Genomic DNA, 20,067 nt, shown 5'->3' on the forward strand with positions numbered 1-20,067 from the left:
TGAATATGAGATATACGGAGGTTGTTGTTCTTCATTAGGGGAAAATTAGGGAGGGAAGGGCAATGGATTGAATTGATATCCCACTTGTGTTTGGACCGCTATTCTGGATTGGGAAATGGTGGGTTCGTAAGGATGGGTTCTACGTGCTGGTTGAGGCGGGGCTTTGCACTTTGGGGTAGGGAGGTCTCGAGATGATGTTCAGTGAGATCGTCTATCCGGAGTGGTCAAGTGGTCAAGTGGTCAGATTGTAGCGCTTACGGGGCAGGAAGCTCAGGAAACTAGCTGGAATTGGCTCTTGTGGGTCTTGTATTGTCGCATCGAGTCTATATACTGCGCCACGTTCGTACACTTGCTGGATCCCATCGCCCGACGGAGGACATGCCCGAGACAGTCATGACGGATAGACACGCCGTGCTAGTACCGAAACACCCGCCTGTTTCTTTCGTCGAGCATCAGCTTCGACGCTCGCGGAATTCAAGAAACAATTCATTTAAGATAAGGACCGGACAGCCAGACAAAAAATTCGCAACCCAGAGATCAAACTCGCCAAACGCCTCACCTGCCCAGCTGTGACCCAGGCACGGGTATCACATGATCGAGGAAGTTGCAGAAGATGAAGAAGAAGACGAAGAAAAGAACAGAAGCAAGCAGGATGGAGGGCTAAACAACATGCAGTAAGTGGTAAATGGGGAAGACATCACATCACAATGCAGGCAGGGGCCAAAAGGTTGAGGGAAGTAAGACAAGAACCGGGCCCATGTCAAACCATAGCGTTCAAAGGGCGACGGGCGACATGCATATCGATCGGGTGGAACCGGTGGTGAAGAGAAAGGGTGATAATACATCGAAAATATGTACGAAGAACGCATGTGTCTATGTGCAGAAGGCGAATATGTGATACATGTCCTTGCGGGCCACACAGCCTAGGAAAGAATGCTGAAGGACTTCTTTCGGATGCTGAAGCTCCGCCATTTGCCTCGGTCGCCTTTGGGGCTTTTTAGCGCATCGTGCTCGTCGTCGTGGCCCAGGGGCTTGTGGAGGATGTGTGATTCTTTGGGGGACCCCTTGTGCGGGGAGGGGGGCTGCGTGTGTTCGGGGGGCACGTCGTTGGGAGTCGGAGTCGCAGGCTCAGGGCTAGGCACGGTGGGCAGACCAGAAGGCGTCGTGCGACTGTCCTTATCCTTGCCCAGGCGCTGGCTGAAGCTCTTGCTGCCCCGCTTTAGACGACTCAGCCCGCTGCTGGACTTCTTCGAATCGCTGTCCTTGCCGTTCTCTCGCCGGTCCTCGTCTGCTTTGGATGCCTTGCTAGCCTCCAGAGCGGCCTTTAGTTCGGCTTCCTCGCGTCGCTGGTTTTCCTTGACCCTTGCTTCTTGTTCTTTGCGACGCACCTTCTCCAACTCCTTTTCAGCTGCCTTGCGTTCCTTTTCTTCCTTGGCCCGTTCCTTTTTGGACTGCACATCGCTCTTCTTCGGGCTCAAGGGCCTGCTGTGGGCTTCTGGGATGGGCGGGACGGGGGGTGGAATGGCAACGGCAGGACTCAGCGGGACATTCTCTGGGCCCGTGTGCTCCGTATGAGTGGGGAGCTGAGGCGCCGTGGGGGCTCGTTTAAGGCCGCCCGTATTCCGCAGGGACTCCTCATACGTGGGAATCTGCGAGGCACTATGAACATGGGCCAGCCCCCCTGGTGGTTGGGGGAAGCCATTCTGTTTCATAGAAGCTTCGTTCAAATCGGCAAGGTTCGAGTTCAAGTTCTCAAGCTCTTGCTCTTTCAGAACCGCCTCCAGTGTGGTCTCCTGATAGAACAGAACGTAGGCGCACGCTAGCCCGGGCTTATCACCAAAGAAGTTGCGCACATAGTTCTTGTCCACAGGCTCGACCATTTCATCATCGAAGAGCAGCCACCCGCGATCTTGCGTCTTGATGATGGCAACATAGTGCCCGTGGTAAGGGCCGCCCCGATATGCACCACCACTGCGTACAGCTCGTATAGGCGATCAGGGTCTTCAGCATCGTCGGTGGTGTTGAAGAGGCGAAGATGGTAGGGGTACACGACCCGGTGGAAGAGCTTTTGGAGCCGCTGCAGATCTTCGGTATATTTGAAACGCTTCAGGTGCAGGGCCAAGATCCGGGGAAGGCGCTTGATCTTCATCCGTTTTTCGGCCTCCTGGAGACCCCCGCAGTTGTCGCAGTGAAACTTGTTTCGTTCACAAAGCATCTCCTCTGCCGAAAACTTCCGTAGACACGAAGTGACCGACGAGTGCTGTTCTAGATCCACAGACAGGTCCAAGAAAATCTCGTCTCGTTGAGACACCTTCTCACAGGTAAGACATTGCGTTTCCGACGTCAAAGTCCCCTCAAAGAGCTCGTGCACCCACCGCGTCGTATTGGGGGTCTTGGACCCCGAGCTGACCGACTGTTCGGAAGATTCGGTGTGTTCTGCGGGCAGAAGCGCCCTTTCCGGTGCCGGTTGCTTCATGGCTTCGGCCTCTACGTTCGCCACCACTTCGTTGAGCAGAAGGTTTAGAAATTCGTGTGCGTCTTGATGCATCGCCGACCGGAACATTTCATGCTCACGGCGAAGGACGTCCAGAAAATGTTGCGGACGGATTATCCCTATCCTAGACTGGCTCGCGACAACCGACTCGAAAAGGTCCTTGAGTGAGGTAAAAAGCGACTCTGACATGCCGTAACTGACCGCGTTATTCTTCGTTTCCAACAGCGGCAGTGTCTGCAAGGCCATCTTCTTCTTATATTCCGGCGACTCCTTGTCCTCGGGCTTCTGTGGTGGAGCCGGCGGCGCCCCGGGGCGCTGAGCATTCAGGGCCTTCTGCTTTTCCGCTTGTGCTTCCGCCTCCAAGTTCGCAGCGACGTTCTGAAACCGAAGGTTCTTCATCATTGCGGCTTCCAGGCTTTCGATCGGTGTCCGTGTCGGATAATTGATGACGGCTTCTCGAAACGGGACTGAATAGTACAGACATTGCAAGATCGAGTTACAGTAGCTGTTCAACCGGGCATTAGCAACACGACTCCCCGAACGCGCCTCCCCCGCGCATAGTCTGATCAGCTACTTACCAGGTATTGCCGAACTAAAGCGCGAAAAAAATGTTAGTCACGGAGAGTCATCCCGGCCAAGCCGCAGTATGGGCCAACTCACGTTCTCCATTCCAAAGAACTTGTCACTGCCATCATCCCGGACTGAACCCATATCCTGCAGCATCTTCTCCAGCGGGGTCATCGGAAGCGGCTGGGGCTCTTTCTTCGCCGGAGTCGTCCCCACCGAAGGCGTGGAGGATCCCTAAATTGAAGCCAGACTGTCAGCATCGTGCTAATCTATGGCGACTGGCGACTCGAGGGCTCGGGTGCGGCGGATCCATTCCCTCGCCCTCTCCAGCGCGCTCCCTCTTCGTCCTTCGCCGTATATTGTAGAGACAAGCAGAGGGAGAACCGAGCGACGTAGAACTCCGCAGATCGCCTCGGAGGAAGAGGGAAGGCCAAGCGAAGCGGACAGATTCAAAACTCACCACATCTCTCCGGAAACTCCTCAGAAAAGACCCCATGATTATCGCAAAGTGTCTAAGTCCTTAGCGTTCAGCTTCATCTGGTAACTTTGGCGGGATAAAGAAGCCGACGCCAGGATCGAAAGGGGGGCGAGTGTGAACCGCCCGGAGAACGCGCAGGCGGAGCCGGCCAGTATGCGACGGCAGGGTCCGGTAAGCGAGGCCGAACAGAGGGGGGAGCAATTGAGGAGGCGACGGCGGCGATCTATATGGCACGAGGGCAAGACACTTGGTGACGGCAACAAAGGGCGAGAAGATGTCAATGTCTAGGTCGCAGGCATAGGGTTTCACAGGGCCGCAAGTCCGATGAGCGTTCGAGGAGGGCTTGGAGAAGTGGGTGAGGGAGCGAGGAATGGGGCGGAACGTGAACGGGCGGCGGAATCGAAAGGTGGAGAACGGCGCGGTCAGGTCAGCGTGTGAGAGGCACAGCCGAATTGGACCCAGCGAACGGAGGAGGGCTGAGAAAATAAGAATAGGCACGTTCTAGGAGGATCTGAGTAGAGAGAGAGAGGCAGGGAGAGCAGGAGAGGAGGAGAGGAGGAGAGGAGAGCGCTGGTCCGGGTCCGAGATAGGAGGAGACAAGGAAGGGGAAGAGAAGGGACTAACGACGTCGTAGCCGGAATGAATCCCCAACCTACTCACTCTTCCTCGATGCCCAGGAACCGTCGAGTATATTCATCTGCCTGCGTATTACCTTACCGGCGTACGGTCCGTAATCATCATGACGGGCGGGTGCGCGGGCCCGAGCGGTTTGGGGCGATTGAAACACCCGATCCCACTCCGATAGATACCACATCCATTCCATTCCATCACATCATTCAAGACTCGAGAGGCATTCTCGTGAGAAAGAGCTTAAAGTGACCTGTCCGCATTCCAAGGGAACCAGGTTACCAGAGGCCCTCATCCGACCCGGCACCGGCGAACCTGCTCGTTCCTTACGGACGGCTGCCAGTGTTTTACAGTGGTATCACGATCAACTCCGCCCTGGTCGGAACCGGCTGTCCCAAGGGGAATATCCGCGAATAACCAACCCCCCCTCCTGATAATATCAACGACTTGCTTGTCTCCCTCTGTCCTATACCCACCCCTGGCCCATAGGAGTGCTACGTCAGCCCTTCACCATTGTGGGCTTTAAGGTTCCTCCACAGGGCATTTGGATAAAGAACAGGCTATGTCCGACCCAGGACTACACTGGACTATGTATGATGTGATAGAAGAGGGGGGGGGCCCGACCGAATAATCCACTGGCCTGGAATATACCCGGCTTAAACTCCGTGAGCTGGTTTTTAACTCCGAGGACACAGGGAAGCGGAAACATATCTAATGGATGCCATGGTACGGACTACTCTGTGCCTCTGTAAAAAACCGCTGTCGTACTTGACTCAATGGAAATCCCCAGACCACACCTGGTTATTCATAGCTCACGCTGTGTAACGTGCCAAAACGGAAATATCACGTAGGGCGCATGCACCAAACACACTCCTCCTTCACTACTACCGTTTAGTCGCTAGATGTATACTGCGTAGGGAGGACGAAGAGGCAGGAGGGAAGTGCAAGTGACTGCCATCTCGGATAAGGCGAGCCATCTGTCGGAGAATAAATACTATGCGTTACTGGCTGTGGCCGGGGTTGCATCGCCGTCGCGCACTGCGGCCTCTGATTTGTTGCCAGCCCATCGGCATGGCTTAGCTCCCCATTATCCATGAGCCTTGTGCAAACCGTACGACCTGAAACGCATCCAGTGCACCGCGAAGCAGAGAGGCTGGAGGCTATGCTTCCGTCCACTGCAGGTATGGACACCCAACTGGACTATGTCCGCCACAGTCGAAGCAGGATGATCAGAACGACCACCGCGAATAGTGACGGAGGGGATGATAGCGGCCGTCGCAGCGGGATGGAATGCGTGATTTTCACAGCCGTCCAGCCTGGCGGCGTTCTTGGCGACGGCTTCATGCTGGGAGAGCGATGCAGCGCCTCTGCTCCGTCCGGGGTTACCTTTTCCCACGTCGAAGAGATCGGTACCTTACGCTCATGGACCAGGGACGCAGGTCGGGGTCAGGAGATCAACGGGCATTCCGACCCAGCTGCGAGCCTGCCATGGCATAAGTACTAGTAGTAGTAATGACTTCCAGAATCCATCGGCCCAGCGGCAGGCCATGCAATCGTCATGTACTCTCTGCTTCCCCTCTTTCTGGGGTACGGCCGGGGCCCTCTCCAGATGCGATACGATGTCATACATACACCTTGTCAGAGCGGTAATGTATCACGCTACACCAGAACCACGTGGTAACACCAGGATCAGAAGGGTGCTCAGTGACCAATCGCATAATTTGGAGCGCCCCGCCTACCCCATGCCCCCAGCATTCGAGATACTAGCGCCGTACCGCCGCCTGGAGGCCCGTATTAATTGTTGGGACTTGTCCCTTCGCAAACCCCGTTGAACGGTTGGTTTCCATTCCAGGCTGCTCGTGTCTGTTTCCGGTTCCGCACAGTAAACTTTGATTACCCCTCGCCGGGAAGCGTGCATACTTATTACCGGAAGGCATAAGCTGCCGGCTAATACAGAGTACTGTAGAGTAGTATTCACTACCTTACCTTAGCTATAGATAAGTCCTGGGAAAAAAAAGCAGGCTGGCTGACTGACTTTCGGGGTGGAATGGCAGGTGGTACAGCTCTTCCTTGCATCCGCTGTCAGCACAACCACCTGGCACAAGGCGGCGGCGGCTGATAAAGCCAGGTAACCTCATAGTATTACAAGTCAAGTGCAAGTGATAAGCACCATGGATCTGGGTACCACAAACTGTGGCGTGCGCGACGTGCTGGCCTCGACAAATCAGCGGCCGTTTCTCGAATGCCCCATGACTCCAGGCGATAACGCCATTGGACGGTAACCAACTCGAGACAACACTAGACACAGCGGGCGTCTAATGGAATCTTCGCTCTGGGTCTAGCTCAACCGGGCAGAAGCAGCATCAAGTACACCTAATAAGTACTAAGGTATTAAATTACAGTGCGCCGTAAGGTGTGTTCTGTGTAACATCACACCATGTGCCGCCGCCGCCCCTCACGTCGAGCCACCAACTGCCACCAATCGTTCGATGAGGGGCGTGCCCATGTGGGTTGACATGTGCTCGAATCTACACAGGAGAAGATCGTGGAATAGGAACTGTCCACTGTCCAGGATGCTGGCCGGACTTGAGTTGTCGTACAAAAACGTCTATTGTTGGAGTTTAGGAGCAGGATTCCCTAGATCATCACCAGGACGGAGTACAGGGTACGGAGTACCTGACCATCACTCTAAAATAGGGCGGATCACTCGCCATGACGGTGATTATTATGTTTTCTTGTCCTTATATACTCCCTGGTTAGGGCGATGTAGCAGCATACTTACTGGTCGTTCTTCTAAGAGTGACAGCGTATGGGATAAGATGGTGCCGCAGCCGTAACTTTTTAAGGCCTCCTAGTACTAGGTAGCAACCGAGTCAGTATACATATGAACAAAGCGGAGCTTTCACATCAAGCATCAGTCAGATATCCCAGCCTCCCTGAGGTCTTCTATACTGTGGAAAACGAAGCCATGTTGAAGACAACACCGGACATTCACACCATTCAAGAGAGAGAGGATGAGCCCAGCCCCTCGATTTCAACCAGTGCGTGCAGTTGCAGCGGACTCGATGGCAGCAGGCCCATGTGACTTGCCCTGAAGTCCAGCCCTAAGACCGCATTGAGACCGGGGCGGAGAAACTGTCCGCAAGGGGCCGGCCGGGCGAGGTCGGCGGAAAGAACGACGCCCAATGACAGACAGGACAATCAATCCAACCCGTGAGTCTGAAGGAAAGAAGACCGAACTTCTTCATCTTGAATGAACCCCTCAATCCGCCCCGGCCTTCTACGCTCTGCCCGACGAGCAGCAATTGGCGAGAGCCCGGCCAGCAGCAACTTCTCCATCAGCCAACCCATCCGCATCCGCATCCGCCCAAACGTCCGGCAGGCGATCGAAGCCCCCACCATCCCCCACCACCACCGCCACTACCACTCTCTCCGTCCCTCTTTCGCCTCGTCGACTTTTCCATCCTCCTCCTCCCCTCCTACCCCTCACATCCCCCGCCGCCCGCTCTGCACCATGCCTAAAGACAAGGAACCCAAGGTCTCTTTCAACCTCAAGACCCCCAAGGGCACCAAGGACTGGTCCGGGTCCGACGCTCTCCTCCGCGACCGCATCTTCACCACCATCGCCAATGTCTTCAAGCGCCACGGCGGCACCGCCCTGGACACCCCCGTGTTCGAGCTGCGCGAGATCCTCGCCGGCAAGTACGGCGAGGACTCCAAGCTCATCTACGACCTGCAGGACCAGGGCGGCGAGATCTGCTCGCTGCGCTACGACCTCACCGTGCCGTTCGCCCGCTGGCTCGCCATGAACCCGGACGTCCGCAGCATGAAGCGCTACCACATCGCCAAGGTGTACCGGCGCGACCAGCCGGCCGTCAGCAAGGGCCGCATGCGCGAGTTCTACCAGTGCGACTTCGACATCGCCGGCACCTTCGACCCGATGGTGCCCGACGCCGAGATCATGCGCATCGTCGTCGAGGTCTTCGAGGAATTGGGCTGGACCGGCAGATACAACATCAAGATCAACCACCGCAAGATCCTGGACGGGCTGTTCGAGGTGTGCGGCGTGCCGGCGGACAAGATCCGGCCCATCTCCAGCGCCGTCGACAAGCTGGATAAGATGCCGTGGGCGGACGTGCGCAAGGAGATGGTCGAGGAGAAGGGTCTGGATGGCGCGGTCGCCGATAACATCGAGAAGTACGTCAACCAGAAGGGCGGGCGCGATCTGCTCGACAACCTGCTGAAGGACGAGGCTCTGGTCGCCAACGCGTCCGCCAAGGCCGGTCTGGAAGAGATGGGTCTGCTCATGGACTACCTGGAGGCGTTTGGCGTGCTGGACCGGATCTCGTTCGACATGAGTCTCGCCCGTGGTCTCGACTACTACACCGGTGTGATCTACGAGGTGGTCACCGAGGGCTCTGCCCCCGCGGTGGCGTCGTCCGCCCCCGAGGCCCAGACCGTGCAGAAGACCGGTAAGAAGAGCAAGTCCAAGGACGCCAACCTGGAGGACGACGACCGTTCCAACGACCCCACCCTCGGCGTGGGCAGTGTCGCTGCCGGAGGTCGCTACGACAACCTGGTCGGCATGTTCCTGCCCAAGGCGCAGATTCCCTGCGTGGGTGTGTCGTTCGGCGTGGACCGGATCTTCTCCATCACCAAGGCTCGCATCGAGCGGGAGAAGAGCGCTGAGGCGCTGCGCAGCAGCGAGGTCGACGCCTACGTCATGGCTTTCGGTGGCAAGGGCTTCACGGGTATGCTGAAGGAGCGGATGAGCGTGTGCCAGAGTCTGTGGAACTCGGGCGTCAAGGTATGTCCTTTTCCCCTCTCCTTCCCTCCACTTCCCCCTCCAAAACCAAAACCAAAGTTGAACAACAACAACATGAAAAATTTCTTTAAAAAAAAAGAAAGAAAGAAAGAAAGAAGAAAAGCATACGCTAACGTCATCCCTAGGCCGAATTCTCCTACAAAGTCAAGCCCAAACTCCCCCAACAATTCAAGGCGGCCGAACAAGCCGGCGTGCCCTTCGCCATCATCCTGGGCGAGGACGAGCTCGCGGCCGGCAAGGTCCGGGTCAAGGAGATGGGTCTGGAAGACGGCCACCCCGAGAAGGAGGGCGTGCTGGTTGACCTGGCCACTCTGTCCGACGAGGTCAAGGCCCGGGTGGCCCGGAAGCGCGAGGGCGTGGCGGAGTCGGTTGCGCAGCAGTTGGGGGGGTTGAAGGTTGATGCTTAATCTTAATTTAGATACGTGTCTAGGTATATACGTAGATGGTTCACGTTTTTTGTCATCCCTTCCGGAAAAGGAATTGAAGGGGAAGGAAAGAAAATAAAAGGTATACGTACGATGGGATACGTGCGTGAAAAGAAAACACACACACACACACACACACAGAGAGAGAGAGAGAGAGAGAAAGAGAGAGAGAGTGTGTGTGCGTGTGTGAGACCTGGGAATGGGGATGGGGATTGGGATGAGAGGGGATAAGGGCTGAATCATGAAGAAGGTGGATGAAATGTCACAATACCCAGTTTAGATTGCAGTCGAATTGAAGCGAAGCAAAGCATTTTTAAATATTCTTACTCCGTCATATCATAAACGTATCCTTTACTGCCTAAGGGGCTGCTGGTGCTTGGGTGGTGCACAGATGTATACCATCTATCCCCGTAGGTACCTGTATCCTAGTAGTAGAGTAGTACTAGGTAATGATGCCTGTCTATGACAGAACGAGCACCAAAGCTCTACTTTATTTTGATAGACTGGCTGGCTGGTTGGATTTATCCACACCGTGCAGGCATGCACTTCATTTATGAGAAAATAATATACATATTGAATTAACCCTGTTTCGTGTACAGCATACACCACATCCATCACATAGACGGTGTTATGAGAGAGGAGGCATAATATGGTGGACTGTAGTATACTGGCGTTACAGTAGCAGCAGTATTAGTAAAGTAACGATACTGACTAACCCTCGGCATTCTTCATCAGCAGCCCCTTAACGAACGGAACGCGGTCGATGACCTCCAGACCCAGACTGCGGGCCCACGCGACGGGTCCGTTTCCAGGGACGTTGTACAGCTTGTGAAGGACATCGCAGGCGCCACCGATCTTGGCGTTCGTGGCGTAGCGGTCCCCGGCGTAGCGCTCGAGGGTGAGCAGATCGCCGACATCCATGCCGTGGTTGACGGCGTAGGAGATGGTCTCGGCGAGGGAGGCGACGTCGCCCATTCCGAGGTTCAGACCCTGGCCGGCGAGCGGGTGGATGACGTGGGCTGCGTCGCCGACGAGGGCCACGCGGGGGGAGACGTAGGAGGTGGCGTGGCGGAAGCGGAGCGGGAAGGAGGCCACGCTGCCTTCCTGGACGCCGGTGACAGTTGGTGGGAGGTGGGGGGGTTGCGGGGTGTGTTCGAGACGCCAGGCGAGTTCGTTCTCATGGGGGTCCTCGGCGTCGGAGACGGTGGCGGGTCGGTCCATGCGCAGCATGTATTGGAGGTCGGTCATGGAGAGGCGGAAGGCGGCGTTGACCATGGCGAGGAAAGCCTTCGGGGAGAGGGATTTGAGGTAGGCGGCATTCTCGACGGTGGTGGACCACACGAGGGTAGCGTGATTGTTCGGGAGAGGGAGCAGGGCGATGGGACCGCCGAGAGAGGGGAGGAAGCGCTGGTAGGCGGTTCTTGTGCCGAGGGGGAACGGGACGGGGTCCAGGTCGGCGAGGGAGAGGGTCGCGACGATGCCGTGGCGGTTGTAGTCCCAGCCATCGGTGGAGATGTCGGCGAAGCGGCGGACAGGGCTGTTGATGCCGTCGGCGCCGACGAGGAGGCGCGCGGCGATACGGGTGGGCGGTTGGGAGGAGGCGGCGGCGGCGGCGGTGGGGGAGATGGAGAGGACGGGCCAGGCGGACAGGTCGGGTCCGTTGGGGCTTTCGGTGCCGTTGGTGATGGAGGAGACGGTGGTGTTGGAGAAGATGGAGAGGTTGTCGTCTCCGGAGGCGGCGATGCGCGACAGGAGGGCGCGCACGAGGTTGGTGTTCTCGGTCATGGTCGCGACGGGGCGGAGGTCCTCGAACGGGGAGGTCTCCATGGACCAGTCGAAGGATATGCGCGAGCCGGTCTCGCCATCCCAGACCTGCATCTCCTGGTAGGGTTGTGCGCGCGCAGTGTCGAGGTAATCCCAGGCGCCGATTTTCTTCAGGAACGAGACGGACGACGGGGTGAGGCTGCTGACCCGGTTGGAGAATTGCTGCGAATCGAGGGACCACGAGCGGGCTTTGGCGAGGTCTTGGGTCTCGACCAGGGCGACCTTGAGCTTGGAGGTAGCGGGGGAGGCCCCTGTGGCATGTTAGCAGCGAGCAATTGACCTAATTGAGGGTCGGGATAGACACACGGAGAGCTGCCAACAGTCCTAGACCGGCAGGACCGCCTCCGACGCAGACTACATCGTAGATCTCGGGAGGGGAGCTGTTCGAGGACGAGGGGGAGTGGGAGGCAAATCTCCTGCGGACAGGGAGACGTCCCAATTGACAGGAGGGGCAGACGTAGGGCCGGAGGGCCGTCCGCGAAAGAGGACGCATGATGGGCGAGGGCGGGTGAGGAGAGAAAGCAGCAACAACAGCAACAACAGCATCAGTCCATCGGATGGTGGAAATGAGGCCGTTCGGCTGAACAGAGCAAACAGAGCAAACAGAGCAAACAGAGCAAACACCGGCTGTCCCGTATCGCTGTAATGCCCGTACCACTCGTATCATCATCATCATCTTCTTCTTCTTCTTCTGCTGCCCGGCTGTGTCAGACTTCACCCTGCTTATGAGTAATGCCCCCATTACAATAAACTCCTCTTAGTCTATTCCTTTAGCCTCTCTTCCTCCCAGGGTCCATTATCTCATCCACATTTCCTAGTCTATAACCTGCATCACCATCACCAGACCTAAAGACACCATACTAAGCCATATTACATGCATGCACCCATCAGCCCCCCAAGAACCAAAGACCAAGCCCATAGGTAGTAAGAAAGAAACACAAACAACGCCCCTGATCCAAATAAGGAACTATCTATAGTCCTCTACGCCCATATGAAACATGAAACATACCAGCTGCAGCCATCAGCATTCATCTTCTTCACACTGCCCCCCTTGTGCATGGATCAAATGCATTCACTCCGCCACAATGCTAATCTCAGTCTGTCTTAGATGGATATTACTTATTGAGTGAGAGAGGTACTTGACTTTATCTGCATACTTATTGAGGTATTTACTTTACCTTCTTTCTCTCTCATACACACCCACACCATTTATCCATCCACTCACCACATTCCACCCATCCATCCATCCATCGCCTCCTCCTCTTGCAACCGCCACCCCCAGATCCAATCCAATCTGATTCAACCCTAACCAACTAAACAAAACCCCCCATCACCCTCCACCCTCCACCTTCCACCAAAACCACACCAAACACCAACCTACACCAAAATGTCCACCTCCAAACAAAAACCCACCACCACCACCACAACCAAACCCTCCCCATCTCCATCTCAGCAAAAACCCCACCTCAGCGCCAACTTCGCCCACCCCTCCTCGCACCAAATCGACTACGACCACGAAACCTACCTGCATTTGATCGGCGGGGGCGGGGAGGGCAAAAACCAGCCGAAGACGCTGAATCAGGTGTTTCGGGAGGTATGTATGCATCGTATCCATTCATTCATTCATTCATTCACTTCCATTCTATCCCATCCTATCTATTTCTACTTCCTTTCTATTTCTATTTCTATATGCTCCTGCACATACCGCTATATTCTACTCTACTCTACTCTATCAACTCAACTCAACTCTACCTTGATATTTCTATTCCACTCTACCCTACCCTCTGCTATACACCCCCTATTCTATCCTACCATTTCTTATCACCTGGGATTACATCCCAGGGCGTTCGTTGTTCAGGAGAAGGGAAAAAAAAGGAAAGAAAAAAAAAAAAAAAGGAAAGAAAACAAGTAAGGTCGAACGAAGGCTGATGTGATCACTACGGGAAAGTAGAATCTGGTGCGGCGGAGTTCGACGCGCGCGTTGGATCCGGCGGTTGTGGATCCTCGGGGGCAGCGGGATCCGAGTCCCCTGGACTTGGAGTGGGCGGAGAGTCAGAGGGTGAGGGATCGGTTGGTTGGGGGGTGATGCCATTGGACTAGGTGATTTACTGAGTAGTGGTGGTAATGGTTCCAATAATGGTGGTGATAGACGGAGGAAGCAAGGTTAGGGCTACCTACTGTGTTATGCGATGAGTGCGATCTACCGAGCATTATGGTACGAGAATGGGATACAGCGTCGTAATATTCATGGAATCAACAGTCTCCTACCCGGGAAAAGAGAACTTCTCATGAGAAGAAAGAAATCAAGGCTAGTGCGACATCACGTAGACAAGAGACAAGAGTAGATTAATCCATCCCCGTCGGGTGCGAACGAACCGACTACCGGCTTTCGACTTCCTTGGGGAGACCCGACTCGTCGAGGTCGTCTTCCAGGTCGCCCTCCATCTCGGCGACGAACCTCTCCCACGTGTTCAGCACCCCCTGGTAGAAGTCGATGTGTTTCTCCGCCAGCGCGCCCATCGTATCCCGGAACTCGACGGCCTTGATGCGCTCGAAGTCGGCCACCTCGCGCACGACCTCTTCATCGAACATCTCCGACGTCGTCTTGGCGGACTCGACCTCGCGCGTGAGCTCGTCGATCCGAAGTTCCAGCTTGCGAACCCGCTCGCGTCGCGACTGCTCGTGGTCCACTCCGCGCATGTCTTCCATCTTGGACCGGATGAACGAGGCCGGGGACGACGTCAGCGGGTTGGACGCATAGTATGATGCTGGGTTGGATGCGAGAGAGTCCCGCTCGGCCACCGCCTTGTTCCGGTAGTCGACCAGCGCTTCGAAGTCGAGCTGTTTCTGCTCCCGCGTCTTCAAGAGCGACTTGACCGATAAGATGTACGCTTCCATATCTCGGAGCGAACCCAGGTAGTTCTGGTCGGTGTGGTCCTTGATCGTCTTGAGTCCCCGTCCGGTCTCCTCCACCGAGGCGGCAAAGACCTGGAGAGGCACCTCCACCTCGGGCTCCAGGGGCACCAGTTTGCGGAACTGTGTCGCGAGGTCGTTGTAGTCTGCTTCCAGATCAGACTCTCGCCGAGCTACCCGGGCCACAATCTTCTCGACGTGGTTGAGGTCCTCGTCCAGCTTGTCTGCCTTCTCCCGCACCTCGATGAACCGCCGGTCCGGCTTGTGCACTTTGGTGAACGCATTGACAAAGGTGTCCGTGAAGTTGTCAAAGATCCCAGGGACGCCACTGCCATCCGACGTGCTGTTCGAGTTGCGGTTCGACCGCAACCGCATATGCGCATTCCAGTCGGGGGACTCCAGGAAGATCGCCAGCAATGGAGCCCGGCGGAGCACCGGGTGCAGGGACAAGCGTTTCAGAAACCGGTGTAGTGACCATGCGCGCCGGGTGGTGAATTCGGGTCCAAATCGATCGCCTCGCACATACTCCATCTTATGCTTATCGGGCAGTGGCGGGACCGCGCAAGCGGGATATTCCCGGTAGAGCGTCTTGTATAGGAAATAGAAATCAGTGAATCTTCGTCGCACAGTAAACTCTGGTTTCTGGAAGGACTTGAAGTCGGTCTGCGATGGTAATGCGGTCAGTATATGGATGGCAGACGATTACTATGGAAGGCACGCTAGGCAGCCGGGCGAAGGCCAGCCCCATCCACCTTTCCTCCCTGGACCCCCCCCCTTCCCCTTAGGATGAAAAAAAAACTCACATTCGTAGTGACCAAGTACGAGATGTATGCGTCTTTTGTGCCGTCATTCTCCTTCAACGGGGAATCGACCTGACACTCCAGCACCCCGTCGCCGATCCCGGCCAGGTCGACGGCATCGGCCAGCGGGCCGGCCTGGGGGGGTTCTTGGGCGGAGCTCATCCTGCGCTTGCCATTGACATCGTGGTTGTAAGGAATGGGTTCTTCGGCATCGGTTCCGGAAGTTGTAGGGCGCGAGAGATCGCTGTCCGGGTCATGTCTCCATGAGACGCTGTCGAAGTCGTCGTGCTGATCCATTGGAGGGGTTGGCGCCTAGAGCCGGCAGGACGCTGGGCCAGCGCGGAAACGGTTCAGATACGGCGAGCAGAAGCTGGACAATACGGAGCTGAGCAGGCGAGCAGCACGGAAGGAGGGGGGGGGGTGATGGAGGGTGGGGGGAAGTGAGGAGTGAGGAGATGATGAGGTGTAGGGCGGGCGGTCAGAGCCTCAGAGGGGAGTTGCGGAGAGTGGAGGAGAGCCGAAGGGGAAGCGCGGGTGCAGCGTCATCGCCAAGACCGACTTCCCTGCCCGTAGCAGAAGGGGCCGACTAGTATGGATAGATAGATAGAGCCAGCGATCTTATAGTGGCTTGAACAAAACAGGGTAACAGTAGAACTGTATATAACAGAATAAAAAAATCATTCTAGCATTTAGATCATCACTTGATTCTAAATTTGCAAATGCATATGCGCTGATACACTCACAAATGTCTCGTATATACACGCTTTCCTCATGCATGAACACATGATAATTCAAAGCCAGGTCAGGCCACCCAATCGGCAAATAACATTATGAAGCAAGCAGCACCATTCCGAACCGACGTGCAACAAGAAGCAAAAAAGGAAGGATATTCTATCTCAGTCCAGTTATTCCCCTTCACCTCCCGGTCTGCTCGCCATTCGGACCGTCCCGCTCACGTTCCGTGCTTATCCCACGATCCCGGTACGGCTCATCGTCATCGTCGCTGAACAAAGGCTCCTCCTCGTCGCTCTCGCCCGCAAAAGCATTATAAAGCTCGCCGCCCCGACGGCGACCGCGATTCGACCGTCCGTTCATCGCCTGCAGCTCATCATCATCCTCGATCATCTCGAAGTCGTAGTCATCGCGGTTGTCGTCGCGAATGCGCTTCCGCCGCTGGACGTGGAAGTAGACTCCGAGCCCGATGCAGAACACGATGATAGACCCGATCGCGGCATAGATCCAGGCTTGCGTGCGCTTCGACGCACCAAAGGTTGGGAAGAATGACAAGAAACTGCCCGATGCGGCGGTAGCGGAAGGCGTCGCCGTGGAGCTGGTCTCGGTAGCGGGATTCTCCTTGTTTTCGTCATCAATGGGGGCATCAACCGTGCCCGTCGGCTGCGCAGATGCCGTGGGCTTGACGTTCACCGGGCGATCAACACCATCAGTGGGAGTGGCGAGCGGCTCCGTCTTTGGGGGAGGAGGGCTAATGCTCGTAGTGGCCACGGGCGCATCCTCGTAAGGGTGATCATCGTCATGTTCGGTGGGCATGGGGTGAAGGGGCTGGATGGACCCGTCCTGCGCCTCTCCCCAAAGGTTGAGACGCCAATCCACGAACTGCCCGCTGTGCTCGTTGACGTTGGTGTCCTTGACGATCACGGTCCATTTCCCGACGCCAGACTCGCCCCTGCGCACAACGGTTAGCCCAGTCGATGGCGAGCAAGAGAGGGTACTACTTACCAATGGGCAACGCTCATAAAGGTCCAATCCTCGTAGCCGGCATTTTCGTTATCCGGCCGTCTAGCCGTGCTCAGATGACTGACGAGACCTTCGGGGCTACGCAGTTCCACACTGAGGTCACCACGGCGCGTGTGGTTGACGTTCATAGTCACCGTCACATGCTCGAGTCGTTCGAGGTTGGCCTCCTTCATCATATCCTGAGTCACCTCGTACGTGCTGGCAAGACCTTGGTCGCCCTGCGGAATGTCATGATGCACCCGCAGCCACGGGGAGTTGAACCAGGCTTGGGGCTTCACCAGGTCCCAGGTCTTGGCCCTCTGCACCAGAGTGTAGGTATCCACCTTGCCGAAGCCCCAGTCATGGCTAAATTTCCTTCCGTTCTTGGTGGCTTGCCAGCTTCCATCGTCTTCGTGGACCGGAATCGCCGCCTCGATCATCAGGTATTGAGCATCGCGCCAGGTCAGCTCCGGCCGCACACTGAGAGCGAGGGCAATGGTACCGGCGGCCAACGGACCCGCAGCCGAGGTACCGCCATGGGTCGACGAGCACTTGTCCGTGCCAACATCAGTCGTGTGGATGGCATCGTTCGAGCCGCTGCTGTAGGCGACCACTAACTGGGCCGAGCAGGATTCGGAGTAGCTAGGGTGGTTGCCCTCCCGATCGATCGCGCCCACGGTGATACTGTAGATGCTATTCGTGTAGCCGTCGAAATTGCAGTTGTCATCGTGGCCGGCACCGTTTCCAGCCGCAAACACGAAGATAGAGCCTCTTCCGCCCCGGCCGTTCTGCACGCCGTTGACGATGGCCCTCTTGATCAGTGTCCCGGGTGCTTCCATCGTGGCGCCGTCATCGTAGGGGCCCCAGGAGCACGAGTAGATATCGTTCTGCTGGTATGCATAGTTAATCGCGGCGGCCTCGTCCGTGTCATCAATGGGGGCGGAGAGAATCCGGATTCCCGCGATTCGACTGTCGTAGGCAACACCCACGCCGCACACGTCGTTCTTCGCCGCGGCGATTTCACCCGAGCATCTGGTACCGTGCCGGTCGTCGCTGAGGCGCGGTCTGGGCTCCGGCGACTGGTCGTTATAATCCCAGGAGCCCTCAGCGAAATAGTTGGGCTTGAGATCATTGCTGTGCATGTCCAATCCGTCATCGACGACGGCCGTCGTGACACCCTTCCCTGTGATCCCTTCCAGCCAGATTCCGGTCACGTTAAGGTCGTGGCCCAGCTGGACGGTGTTGTACAGATGCCACTGTCCACTGAAGATCGGGTCTGTGATGGCCAGTTCCAAAGCGACCTGCTTCTGCGCCTGGACCGCCTGGGAGTCTTCCTTCGCATCGGCGGGGGATCTCGCCAGATTGGACGGCGGGGGGATCCTCTTGTGCAGCTTCCTCTGGGGGGCCAGTTTCTGAGACCAGAGGATGCCGTCCAGACCCTCATCCCTCCCGACTAGCGAGGGAAGCGAAACGGAGGGATCTCCGGAGCGGCGCCGTAATCTCCGCCGGTCGCGTAATTGATCCAGAAGCGCATCGACATCTTCGCCGTTGTCTCGCGGAATGGAGAAGGTGTGGTGTTGGGGGAGCTGTCCGACGGGGCCTTCGTGGCGGGCACCCAGCCGTTGAGCGACATCCGACGGGGAGGCGGACTCGTCGAGGTGAAGAGCGAAGTAATCACGGGTCTCGTAGGAGCGAGCAGGATGGAGCGAAGCGGAGGCCGCGGCGCAGAAGCTCAGGGCCACTGCGACACCACCGGGGAGACGCATGGTCGCAGCGCAGCGAGCCAGGCGAAGTGGCTCTTTCAGTACAGTGAGATCAGGCCAAATAGGACGATTGCCATGCACACGGCAATGACGGGGACCGAGGATGGCAGAAGGGGCGAACCGGGTCGAGTGGAACGAGGCAAAGCAATGGGAAGAGTAGGCGACAAAGTCAGGGACTCAGTGAAAGAGGATCGGAAGGACAGATAGTCCAAGCCAACAATTGAGGCAAGGAATAGGGAAGAGGCAGAATAGGTACCGTCCTACGGAGTACGCGGCCAGGATTGCTGGAGACAACGACAACGACGTACTACTACTTCGGTCGGCAACGAACCAACGCTCGCACTCCATCGGACGGCCGCCGGTTGAGCAGCGCTGCGTCCTGAGGCGCTGAAGAGTAGCCACCCTAGCCGGATCCGGCATGGTGCCGCTTGGCAGCCCCCTTTAGCCCGCCTCCCGGAGAAACTGTTGATACCCTCACCGCACTCACCGCCTGCCCGATATATCCAGGGCCGTCAGTCTGTAGGAGTCGTGGCACAGGCCAAAGCTGGTGGGAATCGACTGCTACCCGCATTGGTCCCCCACAACCCAATCCTTTGGCTGACTGCTGTGTACATAGTACAGAGTAGGTGGTTATAATGTGCCGCCATAGCTACCTATGTACTGCTTGCTCTATGGTGGTCCCAGTAAGGTGTTTCTTGCCAAGCCAGCCCCATGGCTAACTAGTAGGTCTGCATGCTTGGACGAAGTACTCCGTAACTGTCCAGAGAGATTCCGTCCTGGACCGTCCCCGTTGATCGGACCAAGGACGGACGGTAGGACAGAACAGATGAGATGACCTGATCCTGACAGGACGGTTCTCTGGCTGGCTTTGCTGCCTGCTTGGGCGGCTGGCCGTTGAGCCCGGAAACGCAGGTGTCCACGATTGTCCGGAGTTGATTTGGGGAGGAGGGATAATGGCAGATCATCAGCAGGAAAGAATGAAAAGGGCACGGGGAAAAATAGATGAAAATGGACAATAAAAATGCAGATAAAATAAGAACGCCTGCCCAAAAATGACCAAATTAATTTTAATATCCAGCCGGGCCAGTGCCTGGCCTGGCACCCCATGGCTCGTGGGCTGGCGCGGCCCCGCCTGAGGCCGCGCAGAAAAGAGGGCTGGGCTGCCAGCCACCGGTTTATGCTGGAGATTTCGGGGCGATCAATGCGATTGATTCATCATCCCATTATAATCTCGACGCCTTGGGCATTGCGCCTGCCCCTGCTCCGGTTTTTCCTTTCCTCTCCTCCCTCCCCCCCTCTCTCGTGTATTCTTTCGATCGTTCTTCGTTTTTCTTCCCGCCCCGTTGGTTTGGTGCCTATCCATCGACTGCTGTTGTTGTTGTTGACTAGTATACTCCATACTATCCGGTTTGTATACCCCGAACGTGGAGATCAAGCACGGGCGCCTAGACGTCACCACAAACACCCACGCCTGCTGTCATTGCTGTCAGCCATGTCACTCTAGTCGACCGACCAATTCTTTTAAAGATCAGATCAACCTCACGCGACTATCCATTGGGACCCATCCCAACCTTTTTGGAGTAACTGTCTCGCTCGGGAGCCGTCGAATGCGAACGG

General features: G+C 56.5%; 7 protein-coding genes across 7 annotated transcripts; 2 read left to right on the forward strand and 5 right to left on the reverse strand.

Moving 5' to 3' along the window:
* Positions 1 to 923: 923 nt before the first annotated feature.
* Positions 924 to 4,280, reverse strand: creB (ubiquitin C-terminal hydrolase CreB; the record flags this gene model as incomplete). The annotated part of the gene is made up of 6 exons (XM_025548096.1): positions 924 to 1,916; positions 1,967 to 2,999; positions 3,073 to 3,086; positions 3,155 to 3,295; positions 3,660 to 4,040; positions 4,257 to 4,280. The coding sequence occupies 6 exons, from the start codon at positions 4,278 to 4,280 to the stop codon at positions 924 to 926; spliced, it is 2,586 nt and encodes an 861-aa protein (XP_025399001.1).
* Positions 4,281 to 7,680: 3,400 nt separating this feature from the next.
* BO70DRAFT_292631 (histidine--tRNA ligase) lies at positions 7,681 to 9,398 on the forward strand (the record flags this gene model as incomplete). Its single annotated transcript, XM_025539415.1, has 2 exons — positions 7,681 to 8,973; positions 9,117 to 9,398. The coding sequence occupies 2 exons, from the start codon at positions 7,681 to 7,683 to the stop codon at positions 9,396 to 9,398; spliced, it is 1,575 nt and encodes a 524-aa protein (XP_025399002.1).
* Positions 9,399 to 9,941: 543 nt separating this feature from the next.
* Positions 9,942 to 11,748, reverse strand: BO70DRAFT_337691 (putative ubiquinone biosynthesis monooxgenase (Coq6)). The gene is made up of 2 exons (XM_025541168.1): positions 11,547 to 11,748; positions 9,942 to 11,491 (listed from the first exon to the last, which is right to left on the reverse strand). Exons 1-2 carry the CDS (start codon positions 11,731 to 11,733, stop codon positions 10,128 to 10,130), a joined length of 1,551 nt encoding a protein of 516 aa, XP_025399003.1. The 5' UTR covers positions 11,734 to 11,748; the 3' UTR covers positions 9,942 to 10,127.
* Positions 11,749 to 12,627: 879 nt separating this feature from the next.
* On the forward strand, positions 12,628 to 13,326 carry BO70DRAFT_396994 (uncharacterized protein; the record flags this gene model as incomplete). Its single annotated transcript, XM_025546660.1, has 2 exons — positions 12,628 to 12,834; positions 13,192 to 13,326. 2 exons carry the CDS (start codon positions 12,628 to 12,630, stop codon positions 13,324 to 13,326), a joined length of 342 nt encoding a protein of 113 aa, XP_025399004.1.
* Positions 13,327 to 13,387: 61 nt separating this feature from the next.
* BO70DRAFT_380126 (sorting nexin-4) lies at positions 13,388 to 15,380 on the reverse strand. The gene is made up of 2 exons (XM_025545392.1): positions 14,957 to 15,380; positions 13,388 to 14,816 (listed from the first exon to the last, which is right to left on the reverse strand). The coding sequence occupies exons 1-2, from the start codon at positions 15,248 to 15,250 to the stop codon at positions 13,620 to 13,622; spliced, it is 1,491 nt and encodes a 496-aa protein (XP_025399005.1). The 5' UTR covers positions 15,251 to 15,380; the 3' UTR covers positions 13,388 to 13,619.
* Positions 15,381 to 15,671: 291 nt separating this feature from the next.
* Positions 15,672 to 18,721, reverse strand: kexB (kexin kexB). Its single transcript, XM_025543368.1, has 2 exons — positions 16,691 to 18,721; positions 15,672 to 16,637 (listed from the first exon to the last, which is right to left on the reverse strand). Exons 1-2 carry the CDS (start codon positions 18,451 to 18,453, stop codon positions 15,869 to 15,871), a joined length of 2,532 nt encoding a protein of 843 aa, XP_025399006.1. The 5' UTR covers positions 18,454 to 18,721; the 3' UTR covers positions 15,672 to 15,868.
* Positions 18,541 to 19,019, reverse strand: BO70DRAFT_48318 (uncharacterized protein). The gene has a single exon (XM_025548482.1). It carries the CDS (start codon positions 18,868 to 18,870, stop codon positions 18,628 to 18,630), a length of 243 nt encoding a protein of 80 aa, XP_025399007.1. The 5' UTR covers positions 18,871 to 19,019; the 3' UTR covers positions 18,541 to 18,627.
* Between the last annotated feature and the right edge of the window lie 1,048 nt (positions 19,020 to 20,067).

Source organism: Aspergillus heteromorphus, assembly GCF_003184545.1.
Source record: "Aspergillus heteromorphus CBS 117.55 chromosome Unknown BO70scaffold_14, whole genome shotgun sequence".
Taxonomy (NCBI): domain Eukaryota; kingdom Fungi; phylum Ascomycota; class Eurotiomycetes; order Eurotiales; family Aspergillaceae; genus Aspergillus; species Aspergillus heteromorphus.